The sequence below is a fragment of the Ylistrum balloti genome, unplaced genomic scaffold (assembly GCF_031769215.1).
Source record: "Ylistrum balloti isolate Yb309-2 unplaced genomic scaffold, AGI_CSIRO_Ybal_v1 Utg370780, whole genome shotgun sequence".
NCBI lineage: Eukaryota > Metazoa > Mollusca > Bivalvia > Pectinida > Pectinidae > Ylistrum > Ylistrum balloti.
Window position 1 is genome coordinate 1,005,968 of NW_026782456.1, and position 22,901 is coordinate 1,028,868.

At 33.9% G+C, this 22,901-nt stretch overlaps 3 protein-coding genes across 3 annotated transcripts; 1 reads left to right on the forward strand and 2 right to left on the reverse strand.

Annotated features, from left to right (window-relative positions):
- Positions 1–1,816: 1,816 nt before the first annotated feature.
- LOC132558329 (mucin-2-like) lies at positions 1,817–5,368 on the reverse strand. Its single transcript, XM_060222876.1, has 4 exons — positions 4,725–5,368; positions 3,148–3,270; positions 2,689–2,811; positions 1,817–1,919 (listed from the first exon to the last, which is right to left on the reverse strand). The coding sequence occupies exons 1-4, from the start codon at positions 5,366–5,368 to the stop codon at positions 1,817–1,819; spliced, it is 993 nt and encodes a 330-aa protein (XP_060078859.1).
- A 3,533-nt stretch (positions 5,369–8,901) lies between these two features.
- On the forward strand, positions 8,902–12,015 carry LOC132558330 (uncharacterized). Its single transcript, XM_060222877.1, has 6 exons — positions 8,902–8,906; positions 9,642–9,711; positions 9,932–10,104; positions 10,505–10,600; positions 10,982–11,101; positions 11,835–12,015. The coding sequence occupies exons 1-6, from the start codon at positions 8,902–8,904 to the stop codon at positions 12,013–12,015; spliced, it is 645 nt and encodes a 214-aa protein (XP_060078860.1).
- Positions 12,016–13,876: 1,861 nt separating this feature from the next.
- On the reverse strand, positions 13,877–22,901 carry LOC132558331 (uncharacterized). Its single transcript, XM_060222878.1, has 7 exons — positions 22,833–22,901; positions 22,241–22,476; positions 21,716–21,817; positions 21,318–21,437; positions 20,716–20,912; positions 15,801–15,968; positions 13,877–13,998 (listed from the first exon to the last, which is right to left on the reverse strand). Exons 1-7 carry the CDS (start codon positions 22,899–22,901, stop codon positions 13,877–13,879), a joined length of 1,014 nt encoding a protein of 337 aa, XP_060078861.1.

Consider the following 22,901-nt stretch of genomic DNA (forward strand, 5'->3'; position numbering starts at 1 on the left):
TTCTGTTTCGAAAAAAGACTGAACTAACTGTCAAGATATCGCCGAGGTCAGCTAGCTCCAGCGTTATCTCACCAACTGAAAAACGTATGTACTTTCTGTTTTGTCACGTTAATTCAAAACGTATGCGTCCATAACATGAAGCGGAACATTCTTGTCGGGTAAGGGACGCATAGCATTTCGAAATGGACCAAGTGACTTGACAGAGTGCAAGCTGCACCGCTGTCATAGTTACGACCTTGGCATTGGTATGTACATATGATCACAGTGTCGATTAATTCTTCCAAAGTTTGCAGTCACCATAGACACATTTAAACTTACATCATTATGGTTCGTTATCAATCTGTAATTATGACTAAGATGATGAATACTTGATGAAAACCTATGCTCAGTAAGTAATATTTGTAGATACTACCAATTGGTGATCTGCCAAAAAGGTGTTCTGTACAGGATTAAAAACTTTGCTGTTGGTATTTTATTTAATAAAATTAGAATATATGAACTGAAAGAAAATCTCTAGTGTAGATGTGGACATTGGAATGAGCCTAGTATTTTCCAAGCAGCACTGGCAGACGCCACATGATAAATTGTTTATATACGGTTGTGTATTGAACGAATGTACATACAAAATCAATATAAGACTTCTAAATACAAAAAATGCCTAATATAGACAACCACTTATATATGCCAATTAGTCGACAAAAATTCTCCAAGAGATTTGCATCATCAAAATCTTATACCAACAGTAGTTGTTATAGAATACAAGGATATCTATTTTCGTCCAAACTGGTACATTTTGCATGATCGTACCAGACAGTTACAACTTTGCGGAAACAGGTCATGTCGAAAGAAAAAAAGTCCTAAATCAGTTCCTGCATCGTGTTGAAGCTCATAACTGGGAATGTCGGTATAGCTGTCATTTCCGTGGATTAAAAGATCAGAACTAACCACATCAGGGGTCCTGTGATTAATGAACGAGTGTACATAGGGATAGTAACGATCACAATATATGAGATAGGATTTCCTGACGAAACCGGCAGAGGCACACTTGGAACCAATTCCACAGCAGTCCACCCTTTGAAGAAGGCAATAAAGCATTATTAATTTCATACAATAATTTGTACAAATTAGCAATTTTTTTCTAGATTAGGATTTTGCAATATCGTCCATTTCGTATATCACGTTTTTATCGATTATTGAATTATAGATATCATACAAAACTCATCACGAGCGCAAGTTAATTTAGTATTACATACATTCTTTACACGTGACAGTATTAAAGAAAGAAAATAAGATAACCATACAGACAAACGTATTATCTTTTTCCTCTTAAGATATACTGATATAATGGAGTATTGATACCCAAACAGCCTGTGTACTTCAAGTTCTTCACGCTTATACTTATGTACTACGCTTATTTCATTCGAAATGCTGGATGAGACTGAGTTCAAAGAGAACAGTATAAAGTTGAACTCTAAATGTTGATTTCTAAATTATATCTCCATTGACAAAATAATATTCAATATATCACTATATATATTTCTCGAAACTATGTTTTCTCTTAAATAACTGAAACTCAATAAAATATAATAAACAGCGAGTTTCATATAAGGCAAAAAAAAAAAAAAAAAAAAAAAAGGCAACAAAGGTGATAATTTTGTGTGTGTCATTCTGTTTCATTTCTCAATATAAATTTTGTGAAACAGTCCTTTAAACGAAAAAGAAAAAAGAAAACCAAGTTTGATTCCAGTGACTTGTTCACGAGATTTCAGTAACATGTCGAGTTCGCGGCGATTTTCTTCCCTTCCGCATGTTTATATCATTCCGCATTGCTAATTTGCATGGTCGTCATTCCAACCCCGTATGGAGCCTTATATCCGGTCGCTAGGACTTTTGAGGATTTGAGGTCAATAGTGACCTGTCTATAGAGCGAAAAAAGTTGAAAGCTAACAGATATTTAATATATTACATGACTTCGTATAGAAGTGACCCAGTCATAGAATTCAAACAATTCATCAGCCAATAACAAGCCCCTCTGAACCGAAGAAAATGGATTTTCTTCGGCCTTGAATTTAATCATATATTTAAAAAAAAAACCGTCATAGTTGTATGTTCATTAAATGTAAATTTAGGACACATAATTCGATTATCATTATCAACGTTTTAATTCACGACGAATACTTCGTGAAAATAAATTTCACGCGAAAGAATGTTGGGTTACAGTAGTTTCACGAGGAATTTATTCAATAACACAAAAACGACTTGATTTTTATTTGATGGTTTCCTAAGATTTTGAAGACGTCATCGTACTATTTTAATTCAACATGTTAAAATATTGGAGTTACCTACAACCAGCAATAACTCTGCCAAGGGTCTGAAACCGACAGCAATCGATAACCGCGAACAGCTATGCTTGAAATTGTGTACACTTTCAGTGCGAATGATACCATTTCTAAGCCTGGTCGACTTCGAATAGTCGATTGCTACTTTCTTTTGCACCATAGATACAATGTAAAACTCACATGCTAATTGGCCGAAGTGTTATCAAATGATATATCTCTTATCATCCAAATCCAGTGTTCGTCACTGCGTTTAATTGTTGGACAAATAATACGAATTTGTTAAGAATTTTCAATGTGCAAAAAATATGTTTCGTTGGATCATCACATGCCTCTCAACAAAAATACTCACCTCCTTTCACAGAGAACGAATGTAACGTTCTGTAAGTTTGGGAAAACCACTATACACAGCTCATTCCAGCTTCTCCAAAATCCAAGTAATTTCTTCTGTTGAAAGGGACATTTATTGCTTTCACTGAAAAAAAGCATGTAGTATGTAAACCAATTGAATAGCTCTTTTACGTGCAATTTGTCAACAGATTGAAACAATTGACTGGATATGATTACGCGATCTCATTGTCATTTGGAAGCTGGTAAGTAACTTTGTTCGATAGCAGTACTGAAATGTGCTTCAATACAAATACATATTACTGACGACATAAGTTCTGAGCAGTCTTAATTTATCTTGAAAATCATTTTTACAGTTTTTTAATATCCTAATTATTTAATATACAATCCCTATTGAGTTTGATAATCTTGACATGACTAAACATACATCAGTCAAGTGTGCATTTCAGCATGTTAAACATACCTCCCATTGGACGCGTCAAATTTACATTTAGTATCCGCCTCGTCATCGCTTGAGCTCCCGGGTATTTGTAAGAGGAACTGTTTAGCTTGTTTATCCAAAATCAGTGCATTCCGGAGACGTATTCTGAAGCAACATATAAAACCATACCTTAGAATAATACTTATTTCAGGGATTACATTTTACGATAAAAAAAATCTCATTAATGATTTACGAGTTCTCTTGAGTTATGTCACAGCTACTTCCCTACATCATTTTCTTTTACATAATTACACATTCATTAAAACTTTGCATTTCTCCTCTCTGTTTTTGGTATTACAGTCGAACTCTTATTATCTAAGACTCCGTTTAATTAGAAGAGTTTCGTTGTTCCTGTCTAACTTTACACAAAACATTCTCACATCAATCAAATATTAGGTTATCTCGAAATTTTTCCTATGGTCTCATCTAGTTCGAGGTAACGAGGTTTGAGTGTGGATCTTGAAAAAGTACTAGATATAATGATTCGATAACATTAATGAAAATACACGCGTGTCCACAAAATCATAGTTGAAAATTGAATCCGATACAAGAACAGAAGAAAGATCTGCAAGTAGAATCCTTAAGCAGTAAAGGAGAATATGACCATGTGTTCTGGTAGAGTAAATATTTTCTGTTTCATGGACGGCAATCGCCAATTTAGGACGAACAGTACCCAAGCCCTCAGTATTTGGATTTTCTCTGTAGGTTTTGTAAGGTGTGGTGCTATTACTTTGCTGATCATCGCTATTTTCTGACCATTTTATACAACCAGTTCACAAGTCAATCACTGAAAACTGTTTGACACCAATGTCTAAAATGTCCGGCAAATTATTTGAACTTGAATAAGTTATGCTTTAGAAATTTTACACTTTATAGCTCTTAATGTAATGCTGTGAGATATTGTGGTTTGTTTCAGAAACAGAATTTATGAATGAGCCATTGTAAATAAAATTTTATTTTTGTTGATGACACATTGCCTCACAGAAACGAGAGATTGTCCTTGTATTCGTTCGCAGGCTTAATTGCTAACTATATCTTTTTCTGCCTGAACATGGCCAACTTAGAATACACGTTCAAGTATTAATGATATCAGAATTTGAATATAATTATACACCACATTACATATTCAATTGTTAATGATATCGAAATTCAAATGTCAGTGATGCTTTTGGTGTATCTTCTATCGAAAGATTTGCTAAAGTACAGTCAATATTACCAATGAGTAAAAGCAAGAGACGGTGGTATCGGTCTCTCGCGAAACACAGGATCGCTACTTAAGTAGTATGGCATCTAAGTGATGAAGATATTAAATCTATTACCTACTAGTGTAACAAATACAATATAATTTACAGCTGTAATTACACAGAGTAGTATCGACAACACTACAAATATAAACGATATTTCAGATACATTTTCGTTTGACATATCTATTGAAAATATGCCAGTTTATTATGTTAAGAAAATTAAAACATAATTGACTATTAAGGATTTTATATAAATATCCCGAAATGTTTATTGGTCAGAAAAGGGCATGTAGGTAGGAACGATGATAAACTCACTTGAATATAAGAAGTTCCTTCGTTTCTGGGAGTTCCCATAAATGTTGTTTGGGTTTCAAGCATTCATTATCTAGCTCGATATCGCAGTCCGAAGGAGGAGGAGGTTTAACTGTACTTGTGGTACTTAATGGCTTGGTAGTGGTAGTTGTCGGTGTAGTGGGGGTAGTTGTTGGTGTAGTGGGGGTAGTTGTTGGTGTAGTGGGGGTAGATGTCGGTGTAGTGGGGGTAGTTGTCGGTGTAGTTGGGGTAGTTGTTGGTGTAGTAGTGGTAGTTGTAGGCGTGGTAGTGGTAGTTGTAGGCGTGGTAGTGGTAGTTGTAGGCGTGGTAGTGGTAGTTGTAGGCGTGGTAGTGGTAGTTGTAGGCGTGGTAGTGGTAGTTGTAGGCGTGGTAGTGGTAGTTGTAGGCGTGGTAGTGGTAGTTGTAGGCGTGGTAGTGGTAGTTGTAGGCGTGGTAGTGGTAGTTGTAGGCGTGGTAGTGGTAGTTGTAGGCGTGGTAGTAGATGGTGGCGGTGGTTCGTTATCAAGATCTGGTTTTGGGTCGTCAGGATCAAAGTCTGTCGCACCGTCAGGCGTCGTTCCAAACGAAACCCAGGTTCCGTCACTTATTCCAACTAATACGAAAGTAATAAGCAATATCGTCCTCATCACCTGCAGTGTAAGATGATAATAGAGAGGAATGGACAATATAACATATCAATCGATCGATACATCGATAAAATCAACTTCTATGTGATAGCTATAACTGTCCATATAAAAACGATAAATTGGTTTGATATATTATTTTATTCATATTCAATTATTTTCATTATATTTATGTGATGTTTGTATGTTTTAAAGTTAAAAAAAAAAAAAGAAAAAAATTCAAATAAAGGCAGCCTTAAAATGCTCTGTTTTTAGTAAATGACATAAAATCATCCTCCATCTTATGACAACACAATCGGTTTGTTACTGTCTTAGCCAATGCACTATAGCCCTTGATATATCATTCTAATGACATATACGCCAAAAATATTAAATGGGCAAATTCACTGGATATCATATTTTAATGTATAGTATTTTATTACAAGATGTTTTGAGTGTGATAATCACTAACTTAATATGGGACTATTTTGAATTCACATTATTGTAGAAAGAAGTGTCCATTTTTTGAATGCCTTAAATGCTTAAACCATCTAATATATTTCTTCATTATACACTTGCCTAAGGAAACTTTAAAATAGCTTTGCTACATCTTTGAATGATTTTTATCTTGTCTAATGCCATATGCAGTATACTTTGACACATTCATTACGGAGTTGTAGTTTTTGTACACACAGCGTTTACTTAAGATTTTTTATACTATATTTAACGCTGAATTGCTGAATTGCATTATTTATATTCAGAACTAGTACATATCTAAAACAGTTTACATTATAAGTACAAACTATGGACAAAAATCACAAATAATAAAAAGATATATTAAAGTAACATTTTCTGTATGTAGATTTCTGCCTGTAGAGCCACTTACACGCTTTTCATAACTTGTTTTACACTGAAATTATTTTTCGCTTAAACGTTTTCTCTTTCGCGAAATATAATGCTACTCTCACAACAAAGTTCCGTCAAAACTTTTTTGTTGCATAATCGTAAAGTTGTAAAATTTACTTCATTAGAAATTTCTCAGAACCAAACAAATGTCCAAGGAATCGTGTATCGAAAATATTTACTTATTGAATATTCAGAAATCGCTAAGCAAACTTAATGATCACGAAACGAGAAACAATTCTTCTGATGATCCATATTTACGAAAGAATTGTGTAAAATAACAAAAATGAAACTAAACACGCCTTAACAATTTCATCAAAAGTAAAAAAAAAATTTTGAAAAGTCTGTTGTGAAACTTTAAATTGTAAGCAAGATGCTTTACTGTCGATCGATCGACTTTTCATCTCGTTCGACTTAAATGTTTTGTTAGTTAAAAATAATAATAGTTATAAGAATCCGATAGAATATGTCGATCAATTTTTGATTAATGATACCGCGGGAAACGTTATAAATTTTACAAGAATGATATAAATACATCATACATATTCAATTTATTTGTTTTTTATTGTGTTGAATATAATACCATTTTCAAACGGGTAAGTATGGTTTATTTGCAACAGAATTTTGAACATATGTCCAAAATATTTGCACATTAGTCTATTTATTCATTCTCATCTTTGACTCCGTTAGTAAGTCGTGCAAGTAATCGAAAACACCCTCGTAGGAATGTACTCACACAACTGCAACTATCGTTCTTTCTCTTGAAAATGTTTTCATAAGGAAAAAAACTCGTTACGTAATTATAAATAATGCATATTTATGTGAAAACGTCAGATACTCATAGTAACGGACTTTTCGTTCATTGGATGATATGGCGCCCTCAAACATTTTCCGAATGCTTTCCAATGTGTCCTAAGCCATTAGATACAGGAGTCGATACACGTTCATATTACTTGAATGAAACCATTGCTACAAATGTGCACCTATGATTGGTATGTCTTCCAGAATTAAAGAACATTAATGTCTAAAAATGACTATGCAAATGCAAATCGATTACAAAGGATCTTTCTGTCAACAACACGTGAAATAGTTACCTATTCACATAGGTTATAACGATACTACTTAAACATACTGGTCTCTTAACATTAGTAGTCACGGATGGTAGAGGTCAATACGATACTGATTGATGAAATGTTTATCTGTTAAGGATGCAAGATTTGCTATATAAACAGTCAAACTTACCTTAACATACATCACTCCCATAGAATGCTTCTTCATTCTTTTCTTCGGATATTTTATAACAACAATATGATATTGGTAGCAAAACAGCAGTCATTTGACATTCCTGACCAAGGTGGTTATAACATGCCCTATCAAAATGAACCAGACCTGATTTATAAGTTTAATCTAATGCTTAAAATATCTCAAAAACCTTTCAATGGTGGAATAACCTACGGATTCCTATAACAATTATAAAGATTTCTCTGTTTTTATCTAACCTTTGGCACTAGAGAAATCTACATAATGATGTTTGCCCGAAGCTCTTTGACTATTTTAGTAGCGTAAGTTATAAAAAGGCTATACCAATGTTTATAGATTGAAGTAGACAGTTAAAAACGTTTATTTTAAAACGTAATTAATATTGGTAAAACTTGGTTTTTAGCTGTGATGCATACTGGAAAGTGCTCATTAAGTAAAATGAGGACCTTAGATAGATAATAACACAATTTTACCTTTAAACACATATACCTGTTTTATGATATAAAAGATATCTGGTTACATAACTGATTTCACTTTGAGATTATTTTTTCAGGGGGATATTCAGATGCTTTGATAGTTAAATCGGCAATAAAATAGTTCCTGATGCTCTGGTAGAGAAATCCTATCGGCATTACGTATACTTGCATTCCATGAAGACAAATGTACCTAATTCTGTCAATCAAACCGGAGAGGAGGGGTAAACATTTTGCAATAAAGGAAAACGCGAGTTATATTGACATACTGGTGCCTGTAAAGCTAATTCTGTTCCCCGAATAGGAGGATATAGGTGTAACCTCAACCGTTACACTACGAATTAGTTATACAAATTTTACATTAAAGTAATATGAATTAATGAGTTACTTAATAAAATAGAACGATTAAGGAAATACAATATCAATTTGTGTAATTCTTCAAGTCATTAGTGTGAATATGATTATGGTAATTTGTATCTTATTTTCTGGTTTCACATGCTCTCAAAGTAAATATGTAATGACATTTTTCATAGGATATTACAAATTATTCAACGATTAAATCTTAAAGTTATCGTTTGTTAGGAACTGATCAATTAAATTCCAAATACCTCTCAACCTTAATCAAAATAACGCATGTATAAGTATCTTAGATCCAAGAAAATCAGCCATGTCATAAATGTAAGGGAAACGGATTTATCCTTCTACATTGTGAGGTTTAGGGTTACTTTTGAGAGATAGAAAAAAATGGAGTTTGGGAGATATATCATATTTGACATAACCCCCTTTTTTGCCTACATTAGCAATATCGAAAATCTTTGGATTATTTAGTAAGTAAAACAACTAGCTTATCTTTACCAAAGCAACGGATTAAGAATAAGAGAAGAAGAGAATATTAGATTAAAAACATCTTATAGATATACCATGCTGTAAGTAACATATCCAAGTCAAGCAAAGAGAAAGCCATACATCTACAAATGAGGTACAGTTAATTCTCAGTGAAAAAAACCTTTTTGGAATTTTGATTGAATGCTTATTTACGCCCTTGATGGAGCTGATGAAAAGTTCAATCAATACTTACTTTTATTTACTAATACCTTTGATAGATGAGAAAATGCATTTATCATGCAAATTAATAAAAGCATGATGGCAGTTGTATATATGTCTGGTAACAACTATTCAAAATATATTGATATTGCTCCTTATCATCACAAATTCATTACAAAATAATAACATATGTTTGAAAGAATATATATTTGTATCGGACTGATAAAGATGCACCACATAAAAGTCAATACCTCATGGAAAAGCACACGTGTCATTACCCCAAACCATACTTATTAGCATTCATAATTATTCATAAAGATACGATCTTCACAGTAAAGTTATTGATCGATGTTATTCTCACTTAAAAGGATATATGCTTAACCACTTGATGTGGACCTGCGAGGAGTTGGCGTTTGACCAACTGAGTTATTTTTGTTCAATTTTCTATTTAAACGTCATTGGTTACTTACAACGTTATATCACTTGGTCGTTTGAGGCATACTTTCAACATAATCCCATCTTCCGTTTTTTCCTCGCCCGCTGGGATCATTACTTCCGTCACATAAATGCAGGTATATTCTTTTCAGAATTCACTAGCGTTGTCTGATTTGTCGCAGGACTGTCAGCAGTACAGTTTGGTGTCTGGTGGACCTATCATCAGAACAGCTGTGGAAGCCTACCATGATGGTATGTGACTTAGATCATTTTATATCAATTTTCCTATCTTTAGCTTATGTTCCGTTTGCTTTCATTTCATATTGTGCAGTAACTTTTTATCGTAATTTCATATTGCTCTTCATGAAACAACATTTACAAATGGCATAGATTGCTTAGACGTTAGATAAACAATTTATTAAGACTTATCTCGCTACTTTCTAACTGATTTCTTTACTATCTTGAATTTTAGTTGAGTTTGGTTCTGCTAGTTGCCTTTGCAACTCTGACGATAGTGTCAACACATCCGGATACGTCTGACGATACATGTCCCTACGGCTGGTTTGTCCATGTCCATTCTTACAAAATTAACGAGATCGATTATGTGACTGAAAAGCAGCTGAATGGCGATTTTGCTCGATTTAAGTTAGTAATATTTTTTTCATGGATAACACGATACAACATGGTAACAAAAATCTCTTCGTACATATTGGATATATGTGATATAAAAACATCAAAGTTTTCTAAAGATCAAATAAAAAAACACATGAAATGATTTAGCTTATTGCTGTTGCAAGATTTGTTCCAGTGTCATGTTTTTATAACGTTGTTTCTGCAATACTTATTATTTTTTTGTAAGTGTTAAGAGTTTGAGGAAGACAAACCTTCAATACTTATAAGACCGGTTGCAGAAAACTTTTATATTAGTGAATTATTTCAGTTAAGAATAAGTATTTAATTGAAAAGGACCGTAAACATAGTTGATATTTCTTGCTTAAAAATGTATTTTGTTCTATATTTATATTATATATGTATTTTTCGACAGAATGGTGGCGGATATCGAGGCGTATAAATTCTTGTTCGTTCGAGGCCAACTATGGGCACTTGAAGACATTGAGCCTGCACCAAAGGAACCAATAACGTGAGGAAATCTATATTTTTTCATACACATGTATCATATTTCTAGTCGATCTTTTAATTATTTAAAATCTATATGTCAGAAAATGCAATTTTATTATGTACACAAATCATCATCGACGAAAGACTCGTTTTGAAATCTGTAACATTTTTATGCTCTACGAAGCCTTCATAGAGTATTTTATTTGTATTGTTAAACCAAGCCTTTTCACAAAGGATGGCTTTGATCGTCCTTTGTAAAAACATACACTTTGTATTTGCGTGTGTATGACACTCTAAAATCATCGGAAATATTATTTGCTGTAATTAAAGTAGAAAGTGACTGCTGGTTTTATTTTGCAATGCATCAATGTTATGCTGAATGAAGTGGTTTTAAATGTTTCAGACTGCGGAGCACATGTAAAACAAAATCTGAGTTACTTTATGGTTTTTGGGAAAGTTCAGCTACGTTTTGCTACATTGTCCTGCCAGGCCTTCAGAATGTCCGGAGAGCAAAATGTGACAAGTGAGTTATCCCATGCACTTAAAAGGATTTCAAGAATTATGTTCTGAAGCTAAGCACATACTTAAGGAATTTATGAGACAACATTTTATCTATATATCACATTATATTTACTACGTCCCTTTTCCAAATTTAACTTATCAATAGAAAATATCTTAAAATGAATAAAATTAGATAGCTAATCTTACCCGAAACATTAACTCTTAAATACAGAATGCAAGCTATTTTAAAATGGATGACTTTTCTTGTTAATTATACATTATGCATCAATAGCATAATTAAGTGTTGCCTAATATCTTAACATGTCAAATGACACTTATCAGCACCTTCAGATAAATAATACTTCCTATTACATTGAACGCGTGACTGCCTTTGCCATTGTTTTCCCATTTATACAATTGTGTTCTAAACTCTAATATAACTTATAGACCTTCGAAATATAATATGAATATTCATATCATTATCCTATTTCCGTTATATTTAATTTGATTGGCTTGAAAAGTAATTTTCATCGCAGGAAGTGTCTTGTGTTGAATTCAAAATGCATTAAACGCTATGATTTATGGATGAATAGATGACAATGTATAGAAACATAACACAATACACGTGTTTTCGTTGCATAAACCGTTAGCTTACCGGCATACAATAAGCATAATATATTTTCATCTTTACACTTTTTATAATTTTTTTCAAAACGTGAAACGCTAATATCGAATTTCTGTTTGGTACACTTCAGTGATGCTGCGTGCTGCGGTCCTACAACAGTCTGTTACGAAGATGGCTGGGCAAGATATCGTTATTGGGTTTATTGTGCGCACTTTACCAGTCCTTTCAACGGATATTTCTATCTCCGGTATGACACGTTTCCTCAGTGCTGTACATGCAGAAGATGTGACAAATGCTTATCTATGCATTAGGTTCTCAGGCTGTATTTGTCAGTCATTTTAAATGAAAATATTTGTATATTGTCCAAATTGTCCAGCTTTAAAACGTCGCAATAAAGTATTTTTAATGTGATATCAGGGTTTTGTTTTGAATCACGTGGATTAGATTGCTATATATCTATAGATATACTACATTTTATATAAGCAGAGATATATTCTTGAAGGTCAACATTACAAGGTAAACATTTCTTCCAAAATATACCAACAAAATAATATGAAAATCATCACATGCGATATAGGAAAATGTACCAGAATTAGAAGATAACCTTATTTTGGGCGTGCTCACTACTGTAATCTTACAGCAAAATCTCGAAAACAATAACCATCACATATGTGCTCTTAATCTCAAATCTTCGTGTACTATACATACCGTTCAGGTCATTATCAAAGTTGTTGGGTAAATGGAGCTCTCCAGTGAGGAGTTGTAGCTTGTATACATTCTATGACTGAGTTACCTTTATATGAAGTCATTCAAGCTTTTTGAATAATTGGAATCGACCTTTACACAGCTTTATTCCTTAGAGTATTCTGCTATATAGTATTGAATAGACGTAAAACGTCGTTTTGTTCCATGGTCTTCCCTACGATTGTATATGAATACCATGTATTTTGTTTTCTTGTTTGTGTTTTTTAAAGTATACTAATAATGGCGGAAGTAAATCACAGAGGACTTGTAATATTGTTGAGATTGCAAAAACTAGAAGCTGTGAAAGAAAGTTGGTTAAAAGTATTTGTAAAGTATATTAATAATCACATGTGTTTAGTGAATACGTGTTAGAATTGTCTAGTGTGAGTGCTGAAACCTGTGCAATATTGGTTTATTAGGATTTACATACACCGAGCATCCAAGCATCGTTAAGTATGGTTTGCAGAACCATTTACAGAAACATTCACGTTTTAGATAGGAATTTAATTATAGTTACAATAGATGTCCTTGCCACGCTACAGAACTGGACTTTAAACCTTATGACAATAAAAAACAGCACTTATTAGGGAGGTCTTACACTGTTAACCAGTCGATTGCTATTCTTTACACATCTTTAAACGCTGTAGATTCAGAAAACATATGAACTGTCTTTAGTTGGCATATTAAAGATCAGGAACAATACTTGTACACAATGCTAAAAGTTGTGCACAAGCTTCTATTTTTCAGTCGAATAATGAACTTTGAAAGAAGACATATCAGATACATACTCATATTGCACATTGTTAGTACACTATGGTTTCCAGAAAATATCCATATTCACGTATCATTGACTTAACTATAGTTGGAACTATGCAATATACAAAATCCGATATTCAGCATGATCTCCATACATTGTATCACGATTTCTATGGCAGATGTCGTAAGCAGATGTTGAAAACAGATGTTGAAAAAGAAAAAGAAAAGACCTTGACGTAAATTTTGTAGACAACAAACCGGATTTGTTCGATGCTGTAATGAATTAGTTATACTTTGAAAGGAGAATAATCTATGTTATCTAAGTAATATGTGGTTTTGAAAAATGACAAACGTGTAGAGAACAAATGCGATGTGTAAAATGTAACCAACATGTCTTCCTTATCATAATTCAAACTTTACTTCGATAAAATTTGAGCAAAATATAATCAAAGGAAATATCTATATATAGAAGCAAGAAAAAAGTACTGGAGAAACAAGACCAGAAGGGCCTTCTTGTAAGCATCGTCATCTATATCTAGCTTGTAGTCATCATCATCTATATCTAGCTTGTCATCATCATCAGTATCTAGCTTGTAGTCATCATCATCTGTATCTAGCTTGTAGTCATCATCATCAGTATCTAGCTTGTTGTCATCATCATCTGTATCTAGCTTAGTCATCATCTATATCTAGCTTGTAGTCACCATCATCTATATCTAGCTTGTAGTCATCATCATCTATATCTAGCTTGTAGTCATCACCATCTGTAACTAGCTTGTAGTCATCATTTGTATCTAGCTTGTAGTCATCATCATCTATATCTAGCTTGTAGTCATCATCATCAGTATCTAGCTTGTAGTCATCATCATTTGTATCTAGCTTGTAGTCTTCACCATCTATATCTAGCTTGTAGTCATCATCATCTGTATCTAGCTTGTAGTCATCATCATCAGTATCTAGCTTGTAGTCAACATCATCAGTATCTAGCTTGTAGTCATCATCATTTGTATCTAGCTTGTAGTCATCATCATTTGTATCTAGCTTGTAGTCTTCACCATCTATATCTAGCTTGTAGTCATCTATATCTAGCTTAGTCAGTCATCTATATCTAGCTTGTAGTCATCATCATCTATATCTAGCTTGTAGTCATCATCACTTGTAGTCATCACCATCTGTATCTAGCTTGTAGTCATCATCATCTGTATCTAGCTTGTAGTCATCATCATCTGTATCTAGCTTGTAGTCATCATCATCTGTATCTAGCTTGTAGTCATCATCATTTGTATCTAGCTTGTAGTCTTCACCATCTATATCTAGCTTGTAGTCATCATCATCTGTATCTAGCTTGTAGTCATCATCATCAGTATCTAGCTTGTAGTCAACATCATCAGTATCTAGCTTGTAGTCATCATCATTTGTATCTAGCTTGTAGTCATCATCATTTGTATCTAGCTTGTAGTCTTCACCATCTATATCTAGCTTGTAGTCATCATCTATATCTAGCTTGTAGTCATCACCATCTGTAACTAGCTTGTAGTCATCATCATCTGTATCTAGCTTGTATTCATCATCATTTGTATCTAGCTTGTAGTCATCATCTTTATCTAGCTTGTAGTCGTCATCATCTATATCTAGCTTGTAGTCATCATCATCTGTATCTAGCTTGTAGTCATCACAATCTGTAACTAGCTTGTTGTCATCATCATTTGTATCTAGCTTGTAGTCATCATCATCTGCATCAAGCCTTTAGTATTATCATCTGTATCTAGCGTGTAATCACCATCAATATATAGCTTGTCGTCATCATCTGTATCTAGCTTGTAGTCATCATCTATATCTAGCTTGTAGTCATCATCATCTGTATCTAGCTTGTAGTCATCATCTGTATCTAGCTTGTAGTCATCATCATCTGTATCTAGCTTGTAGTCATCATCTGTATCTAGCTTGTAGTCATCATCATTTGTATCTAGCTTGTAGTCATCATCATCAGTATCTAGCTTGTAGTCATCATCATCAGTATCTAGCTTGTAGTCATCATCATTTGTATCTAGCTTGTAGTCATCATCATCTGTATCTAGCTTGTAGTCATCATCATCTGTATCTAGCTTGTAGTCATCACCATCTGTAACTAGCTTGTAGTCATCATCATCCATATCTAGCTTGTAGTCATCATCATCTGTATCCAGCTTGTAGTCATCATCATCTGTATCTAGCTTGTAGTCATCATCTGTATCTAGCTTGTAGTCATCATCATCTATATCTAGCTTGTAGTCATCATCATCTGTATCTAGCTTGTAGTCATCACCATCTGTAACTAGCTTGTAGTCATCATCATCCATATCTAGCTTGTAGTCATCATCATCAGTATCTAGCTTGTAGTCATCATCTGTATCTAGCTTGTAGTCATCATCTGTATCTAGCTTGTAGTCATCATCATCTATATCTAGCTTGTAGTCATCATCATCTGTATCTAGCTTGTAGTCATCATCATCTGTATCTAGCTTGTAGTCATCATCATCAGTATCTAGCTTGTAGTCATCATCATTTGTATCTAGCTTGTAGTCATCATCATTTGTATCTAGCTTGTAGTCTTCACCATCTATATCTAGCTTGTAGTCATCATCATTTGTATCTAGCTTGTAGTCTTCATCATCTATATCTAGCATGTAGTCATCATGATCTGTATCTAGCTTGTAGTCATCATCATCTATATCTAGCTTGTTGTCATCATCTGTATCTAGCTTGTAGTCATCATCATTTGTATCTAGTTTGTAGTCATCAACATCTGTATCTAGCTTGTAGTCATCATCTGTATCTAGCTTGTAGTCATCATCATCTGTATCTAGCTTGTAGTCATCATCATCTGTATCTAGCTTGTAGTCATCATCTGTATCTAGCTTGTAGTCATCATCATCTAGCTTGTAGTCGTCATCATCTATATCTAGCTTGTAGTCATCATCATCTGTATCTAGCTTGTAGTCATCACAATCTGTAACTAGCTTGTTGTCATCATCATTTGTATCTAGCTTGTAGTCATCATCATCTGCATCAAGCCTTTAGTATTATCATCTGTATCTAGCGTGTAATCACCATCAATATATAGCTTGTCGTCATCATCTGTATCTAGCTTGTAGTCATCATCTATATCTAGCTTGTAGTCATCATCATCTGTATCTAGCTTGTAGTCATCATCTGTATCTAGCTTGTAGTCATCATCATCTGTATCTAGCTTGTAGTCATCATCTGTATCTAGCTTGTAGTCATCATCATCTGTATCTAGCTTGTAGTCATCATCATCAGTATCTAGCTTGTAGTCATCATCATCTGTATCTAGCTTGTAGTCATCATCATCAGTATCTAGCTTGTAGTCATCATCATCTATATCTAGCTTGTAGTCATCATCATCAGTATCTAGCTTGTATTCATCATCTGTATCTAGCTTGTAGTCATCATCATCTGTATCTAGCTTGTAGTCATCATCATCTGTATCTAGCTTGTAGTCATCATCATCTATATCTAGCTTGTAGTCATCATCATTTGTATCTAGCTTGTAGTCATCATCATCAGTATCTAGCTTGTAGTCATCATCATCTGTATCTAGCTTGTAGTCATCATCATCAGTATCTAGCTTGTAGTCAACATCATCAGTATCTAGCTTGTAGTCATCATCATTTGTATCTAGCTTGTAGTCATCATCATTTGTATCTAGCTTGTAGTCTTCACCATCTATATCTAGCTTAGTCATCATCTATATCTAGCTTGTAGTCATCATCATCTATATCTAGCTTGTAGTCATCATCATCTGTATCTAGCTTGTAGTCATCATCTATATCTAGCTTGTAGTCATCATCATCTGTATCAAGCCTTTAGTATTATCATCTGTATCTAGCGTGTAATCACCATCAGTATATAGCTTGTCGTCATCATCTGTATCTAGCTTGTAGTCATCATCTATATCTAGCTTGTAGTCATCATCATCTGTATCTAGCTTGTAGTCATCATCTATATCTAGCTTGTAGTCATCATCATCTGTATCTAGCTTGTAGTCATCATCTGTATCTAGCTTGTAGTCATCATCATCTGAATCTAGCTTGTAGTCATCATCATCAGTATCTAGCTTGTAGTCATCATCTGTATCTAGCTTGTAGTCATCATCATATGTATCTAGCTTGTAGTCATCATCTGTATCTAGCTTGTAGTCATCATCATCTGAATCTAGCTTGTAGTCATCATCTTTATCTAGCTTGTAGTCATCATCATCTATATCTAGCTTGTAGTCATCATCATCTGTATCTAGCTTGTAGTCATCACCATCTGTAACTAGCTTGTAGTCATCATCATTTGTATCTAGCTTGTAGTCATCGTCTATATCTAGCTTGTAGTCATCATCATCTGTATCAAGCCTTTAGTATTATCATCTGTATCTAGCGTGTAATCACCATCAGTATATAGCTTGTAGTCATCATCTGTATCTAGCTTGTAGTCATCATCTGTATCTAGCTTGTAGTCATCATCATCTGTATCTAGCCTGTAGTCATCATCTGTATCTAGCTTGTAGTCATCATCATCTGTATCTAGCTTGTAGTCATCATCTGTATCTAGCTTGTAGTCATCATCATCTATATCTAGCTTGTAGTCATCATCTTTATCTAGCTTGTAGTCATCATCATCTATATCTAGCTTGTAGTCATCATCATCTGTATCTAGCTTGTAGTCATCATCATCTGTATCTAGCTTGTAGTCATCACCATCAGTATATAGCTTGTAGTCATCATCTGTATCTAGCTTGTATTCATCATCTGTATCTAGCTTGTAGTCATCATCTGTATCTAGCTTGTAGTCATCATCTATATCTAGCTTGTTGTCATCACAATCTGTATCTAGCTTGTAGTCATCACAATCTGTATCTAGCTTGTAGTCATCATCTGTATCTAGCTTGTTGTCATCACAATCTGTATCTAGCTTGTAGTCATCATCTATATCTAGCTTGTTGTCATCACAATCTGTATCTAGCTTGTTGTCATCACAATCTGTATCTAGCTTGTAGTCATCATCTGTATCTAGCTTGTAGTCATCACAATCTGTATCTAGCTTGTAGTCATCATCATCTGTATCTAGCTTGTAGTCATCATCTGTATCTAGCTTGTATTCATCATCTGTATCTAGCTTGTAGTCATCATCTGTATCTAGCTTGTAGTCATCATCTGTATCTAGCTTGTAGTCATCATCATCTGTATCTAGCTTGTAGTCATCATCATTTGTATCTAGCTTGTAGTCATCATCATCTGTATCTAGCTTGTAGTCATCATCATTTGTATCTAGCTTGTAGTCATTATCATATATGTCTAGCGTGTAGCCATCATCATCTGTATCTAGCTTATAGTCATTATCTGTATCTAGCTTGTAGTCATCATCATCTGTATCTAGCTTGTAGTCATCATCATCTGTATCTAGCTTGTAGTCATCATCATCTGTATCTAGCTTGTAGTCATCATCATTTGTATCTAGCTTGTTGTCATCATCATCTATATCTAGCTTGTAGTCATCATCATCTGTATTTAGCTTGTTGTCATCATCATCTATATCTAGCTTGTAGTCTCCACTTTCTGTATTTATTTCAAGTTGTTACCATGTCCAAACATATCTGAGTAAGGTGTCGAACTAAATAGTACAGAGATGATAACCTACCTGGGGCTATCACAACATATCGGAAAATCTTACATAGTAGTTAACATGTATGATAGATCAGTAATCGAAATATATTTCCATAGACTATTTCCTGAATGAATAATCGAAATCAATTATGCGACATACAAGACGGTAAGTTCAACGTTTAATCGTTTGTCTTAAGCCATCGGACAACTTGTCACACTACTCCATGTCTTTCGTCTGAACATGTATAAGGAAACCGAGGTATGAATTAAGATTATGATGCTGTATATGTTTCGCAAATTGGCCTTCTAATGGACAGTGAGATAATATACACTACATCTATAAAGTAAACAAAAAATTTTTTTTTTATTTTATTTTCTTATTTAGAGACTTAATTGGTTGCTGAGTTCCCTGGTACATTTTTATTAAAATAACTCCACTAAAAAAATGTTCCACACAAGGGTAACTCTCTTTTGTAGAAAAAAGGACGAAGTCATTTCGATGCGTACTGATACAAATGAAGTTAATGAATGCAACAACTGAGGCAGAATATCTAGATTGGTCATTATCTTTAGAAGATAAACATCATAAAAAAATAGTTTTCTTTTCTTGGTCTCTCAGATATTTAAAAAAACTATTGAAAGAGATAATATTTTTCTAACAGCAACCTAGGGACTGGTAGCCAGTCTGTGGTAGATAAAGCGTTGGTATTTTAGTTACCTGTTCGATATATATGCGACGGTCTAAATAAATCTCTTTACCCTCTGTACATAAATATATTAATATACTATCACACTTTTGTCATATCTATGATTTCTTTTCTCTCCTTGGACTGTCTGTATTAAACAATACAAATTCGGACTCGCTTAATCAAACCGTGTTTGTACTAATATACGATTGGTGACATTGAACACAATTCCCCTGTGTTTTGATATCCAATCTCGAGTAAAATAATATTGATGATTTTAAGAACAAGATATAGAATTATTCTGAAATCCTTAAATCTTTCATCCCAAGGTCAAGAATTGTAAGGTAGAAACCTCAAATTGATAAGGAAACATGGCGTAACTAGCGGATGGTACTAACATATGTATGTATGTATGTATGCATGTATGTATGTTTGTATGCATGTATGTATGTATGTATGTATGTATGTATTATGTATGTATGTATGTATGTATGTATGTATGTATGTATGTATGTATGTATGTATGTATGTATGTATGTATGTATGTATGTATATTATAGAATCATACAATATATTATATGACAATATGATAACTGTAAATACATAGAATAAAAAATGAAACAGTTTGGGTTTCTTGTGATAATTTTATTTACAATAAACGTATAATGCCAAATGAAGGTTTGTCCAGCTTTAAAACATGATAATATGCGGATTCAAAATCGGTATGTCTCGCCATTTGCCGTGGCCGAACGCATTGTCTTATCGTGACTAAAACACAGAGGTTAATCGTCTTATTCAGTATGTTTCATACGTAAGCACCGTACGACTTAATTATTGTATAATTATTTTGTTGCGTGAGATGAATAAAAAAAACAAAATACACGATTGCGATGCCTAGAACATATTTGTACCAAGCCTGTATCATAAAAAAGAATTTTCAGTACATAATAACGTTTTGCTTAAAATACAATCTGACATCTGGAGCTTTAATCAATATTTTTTTTGTATACTTATCTAAATATCGTTTTTATATGGCTGAAAAAGGCCCCATATCCAAAGCCTGCATTTGTTATCAACATATCGAAACACTTCTTACTACACTTTTCAAAGAACAATAGCCAAAGCATTATAGAACACGACAAGGCACGCCCAAGGAGGCCTTACAATTTACAAATGTTAGCTTTGCATTCACAACATGACGGCAGTGTTGTGTATTTAAGGGCAAAGTACCCGTCATAGGGATCTCCATACAGGTCAGCACAAAATACGATAAACTTTTGGACAGTATGGCCACCAGGCTTGCAAATATTCGTTGGGGGCAATACGTGTGTTGGGTCGGTTTGGTTGAATTCCCTGCAGCAGTATTCACTAAAAAAACAATAACAAGAATAGGAAAAAACCTTTTAGCAAATACTTTTAGTACATCATACAAATTACAGCTATATATAATATACACTTGTTCCTTTTGAACCCTCCACCCAAAGTGGCTACCAATGGGTTATTATACCTGGTAAATATAATACAAGTGTCTGAAAGGGTTAATTTTAAGACCATGCCCCAATTTTTCTTGGTACCCCTTAAAATACACCTTTTTAGATACTTATAATAGCCTACTGGCATTCATTTTGGGTGGGGGGTTCAAAAGGAACTCTTTCCCTGTAAATATCATGGAGTATCGTTTATGACAAGACGTGTTTTTACTTGAAGCATATTACAGCGGTTCATAGCAAACATATTTCTATTTGTTAAAAGTCAGGGAAAAATAACACTAACCTAGTGCATTCTGCACAAAGCACATTTTGTCTTCCGGCCCACACTATCCAGCAGAGCTCGCCGTAGTCACGCCAATATCCGAGCAATCGTCTAGTTTGTGTCTGACACTCACGTCGTGTGCTGTAAAGGAATGATATGTCCATAAGAACTTCTAATAGGAGATTATCAATTCTGTCTCTATATCCTTAGTGTCCAATTTAAAAAAAATAGATCATAGTGACTGATGTTATATAATTTCATTAAAATAATTATCTTTCCACACACCATTTTGTTTTCTAGTCCGCCGATAACTGTTAATGATGAAATGGAGCTAAAGCTTTGAGATAACGTTTCTATCAATTACTTAAAAAAAAAAAAAGGGGGGGGGGGAGGGGGGGATTTGCAAATGAAATACATACGAATCTTGATCTGGAAGCACTGGTGGTAGAGGAATCTGCTTCAGTTCGACCTTCAGAAAGTAATAGTCGTCTACGTAGTACAGTAGGTAGTGCATTACATCTCTAAAAGGGATATGGAAACAAAGGTAGGGTTGATGTCAATAGATACATTTGATATGGAAACATAATGTATCGGAAGTTCCAATACATGCCTGTTTCCATTAGGACAACACAACAATACATTCAACCACACTTTTTAGAGTCATTTTGTCCTTCTTAGATGATTCTTTTCTGTATTATAACACATAAACAGTTAATTATGAATCGTTGATGAAATTTCAAATTAATATTGATACGTCTAAACCTAAAAATACCCTTTTTGAACATAACATGCAACACAAAGCAAGTTTAAAACATTGAAATACAATTCAAATAACTTTTTGAACCCGACAAAAAATATGAACACAACAGAAATTATTTAAAAGCTAGACGTAATATTTATCTGAGTATTGAGTTATTTTGTCTAGATATAGGTATATATCTTACATAAAATATAAAAAGCTAGAAGTTCTTGGTATTTTTGTTATGAAATCGCGACAGTTCATCGGTGTTGTATCGATAGGCAGGTGTTCGCAGTTGTGAGGGGAAGGAGGTATGAAGCCATAGCCTTGACCAGCCGGTCCATCTCCACTTGATTGATCGTAGCCGTATAGAATCACGTGCTCGTTAATATAGTCAATAGCCAAAGCACCGTAACAGAACACCAGCAATATAGTCAGGGCCTTAAACAAATCAAAATGTTAACACATTTATATGTGGTCATTGATAACGCCTCAACAACAGACAAATTTGGATTTTTCTCAGGTGCCTCCAAAGATTCAAAATTTAGCTTTGAAGCATCATCGACGAGTCCTAGAATAATTAAACAATTTTTTACTTTGCTGTATCTACCTTTCAATTTGCTAGCTCAAAACCAATAGATATGACATATCGAATATCTAAATGACATTTGCCCTTCCGAATCAGCGATCTCTTCTGGCGCTAACTAGTTCACACACGAGGTATGTGACAACCGTTGATTGTCAAAGACTTTTTAATTGATCGGGTTAATGGAATAATCATTTGCATTAAGACTTACATCAACTATTCCAACCCGACTCTCTGATACATACATTAAGCCTTTCTTATAACCTTCATCCCTGTGCAT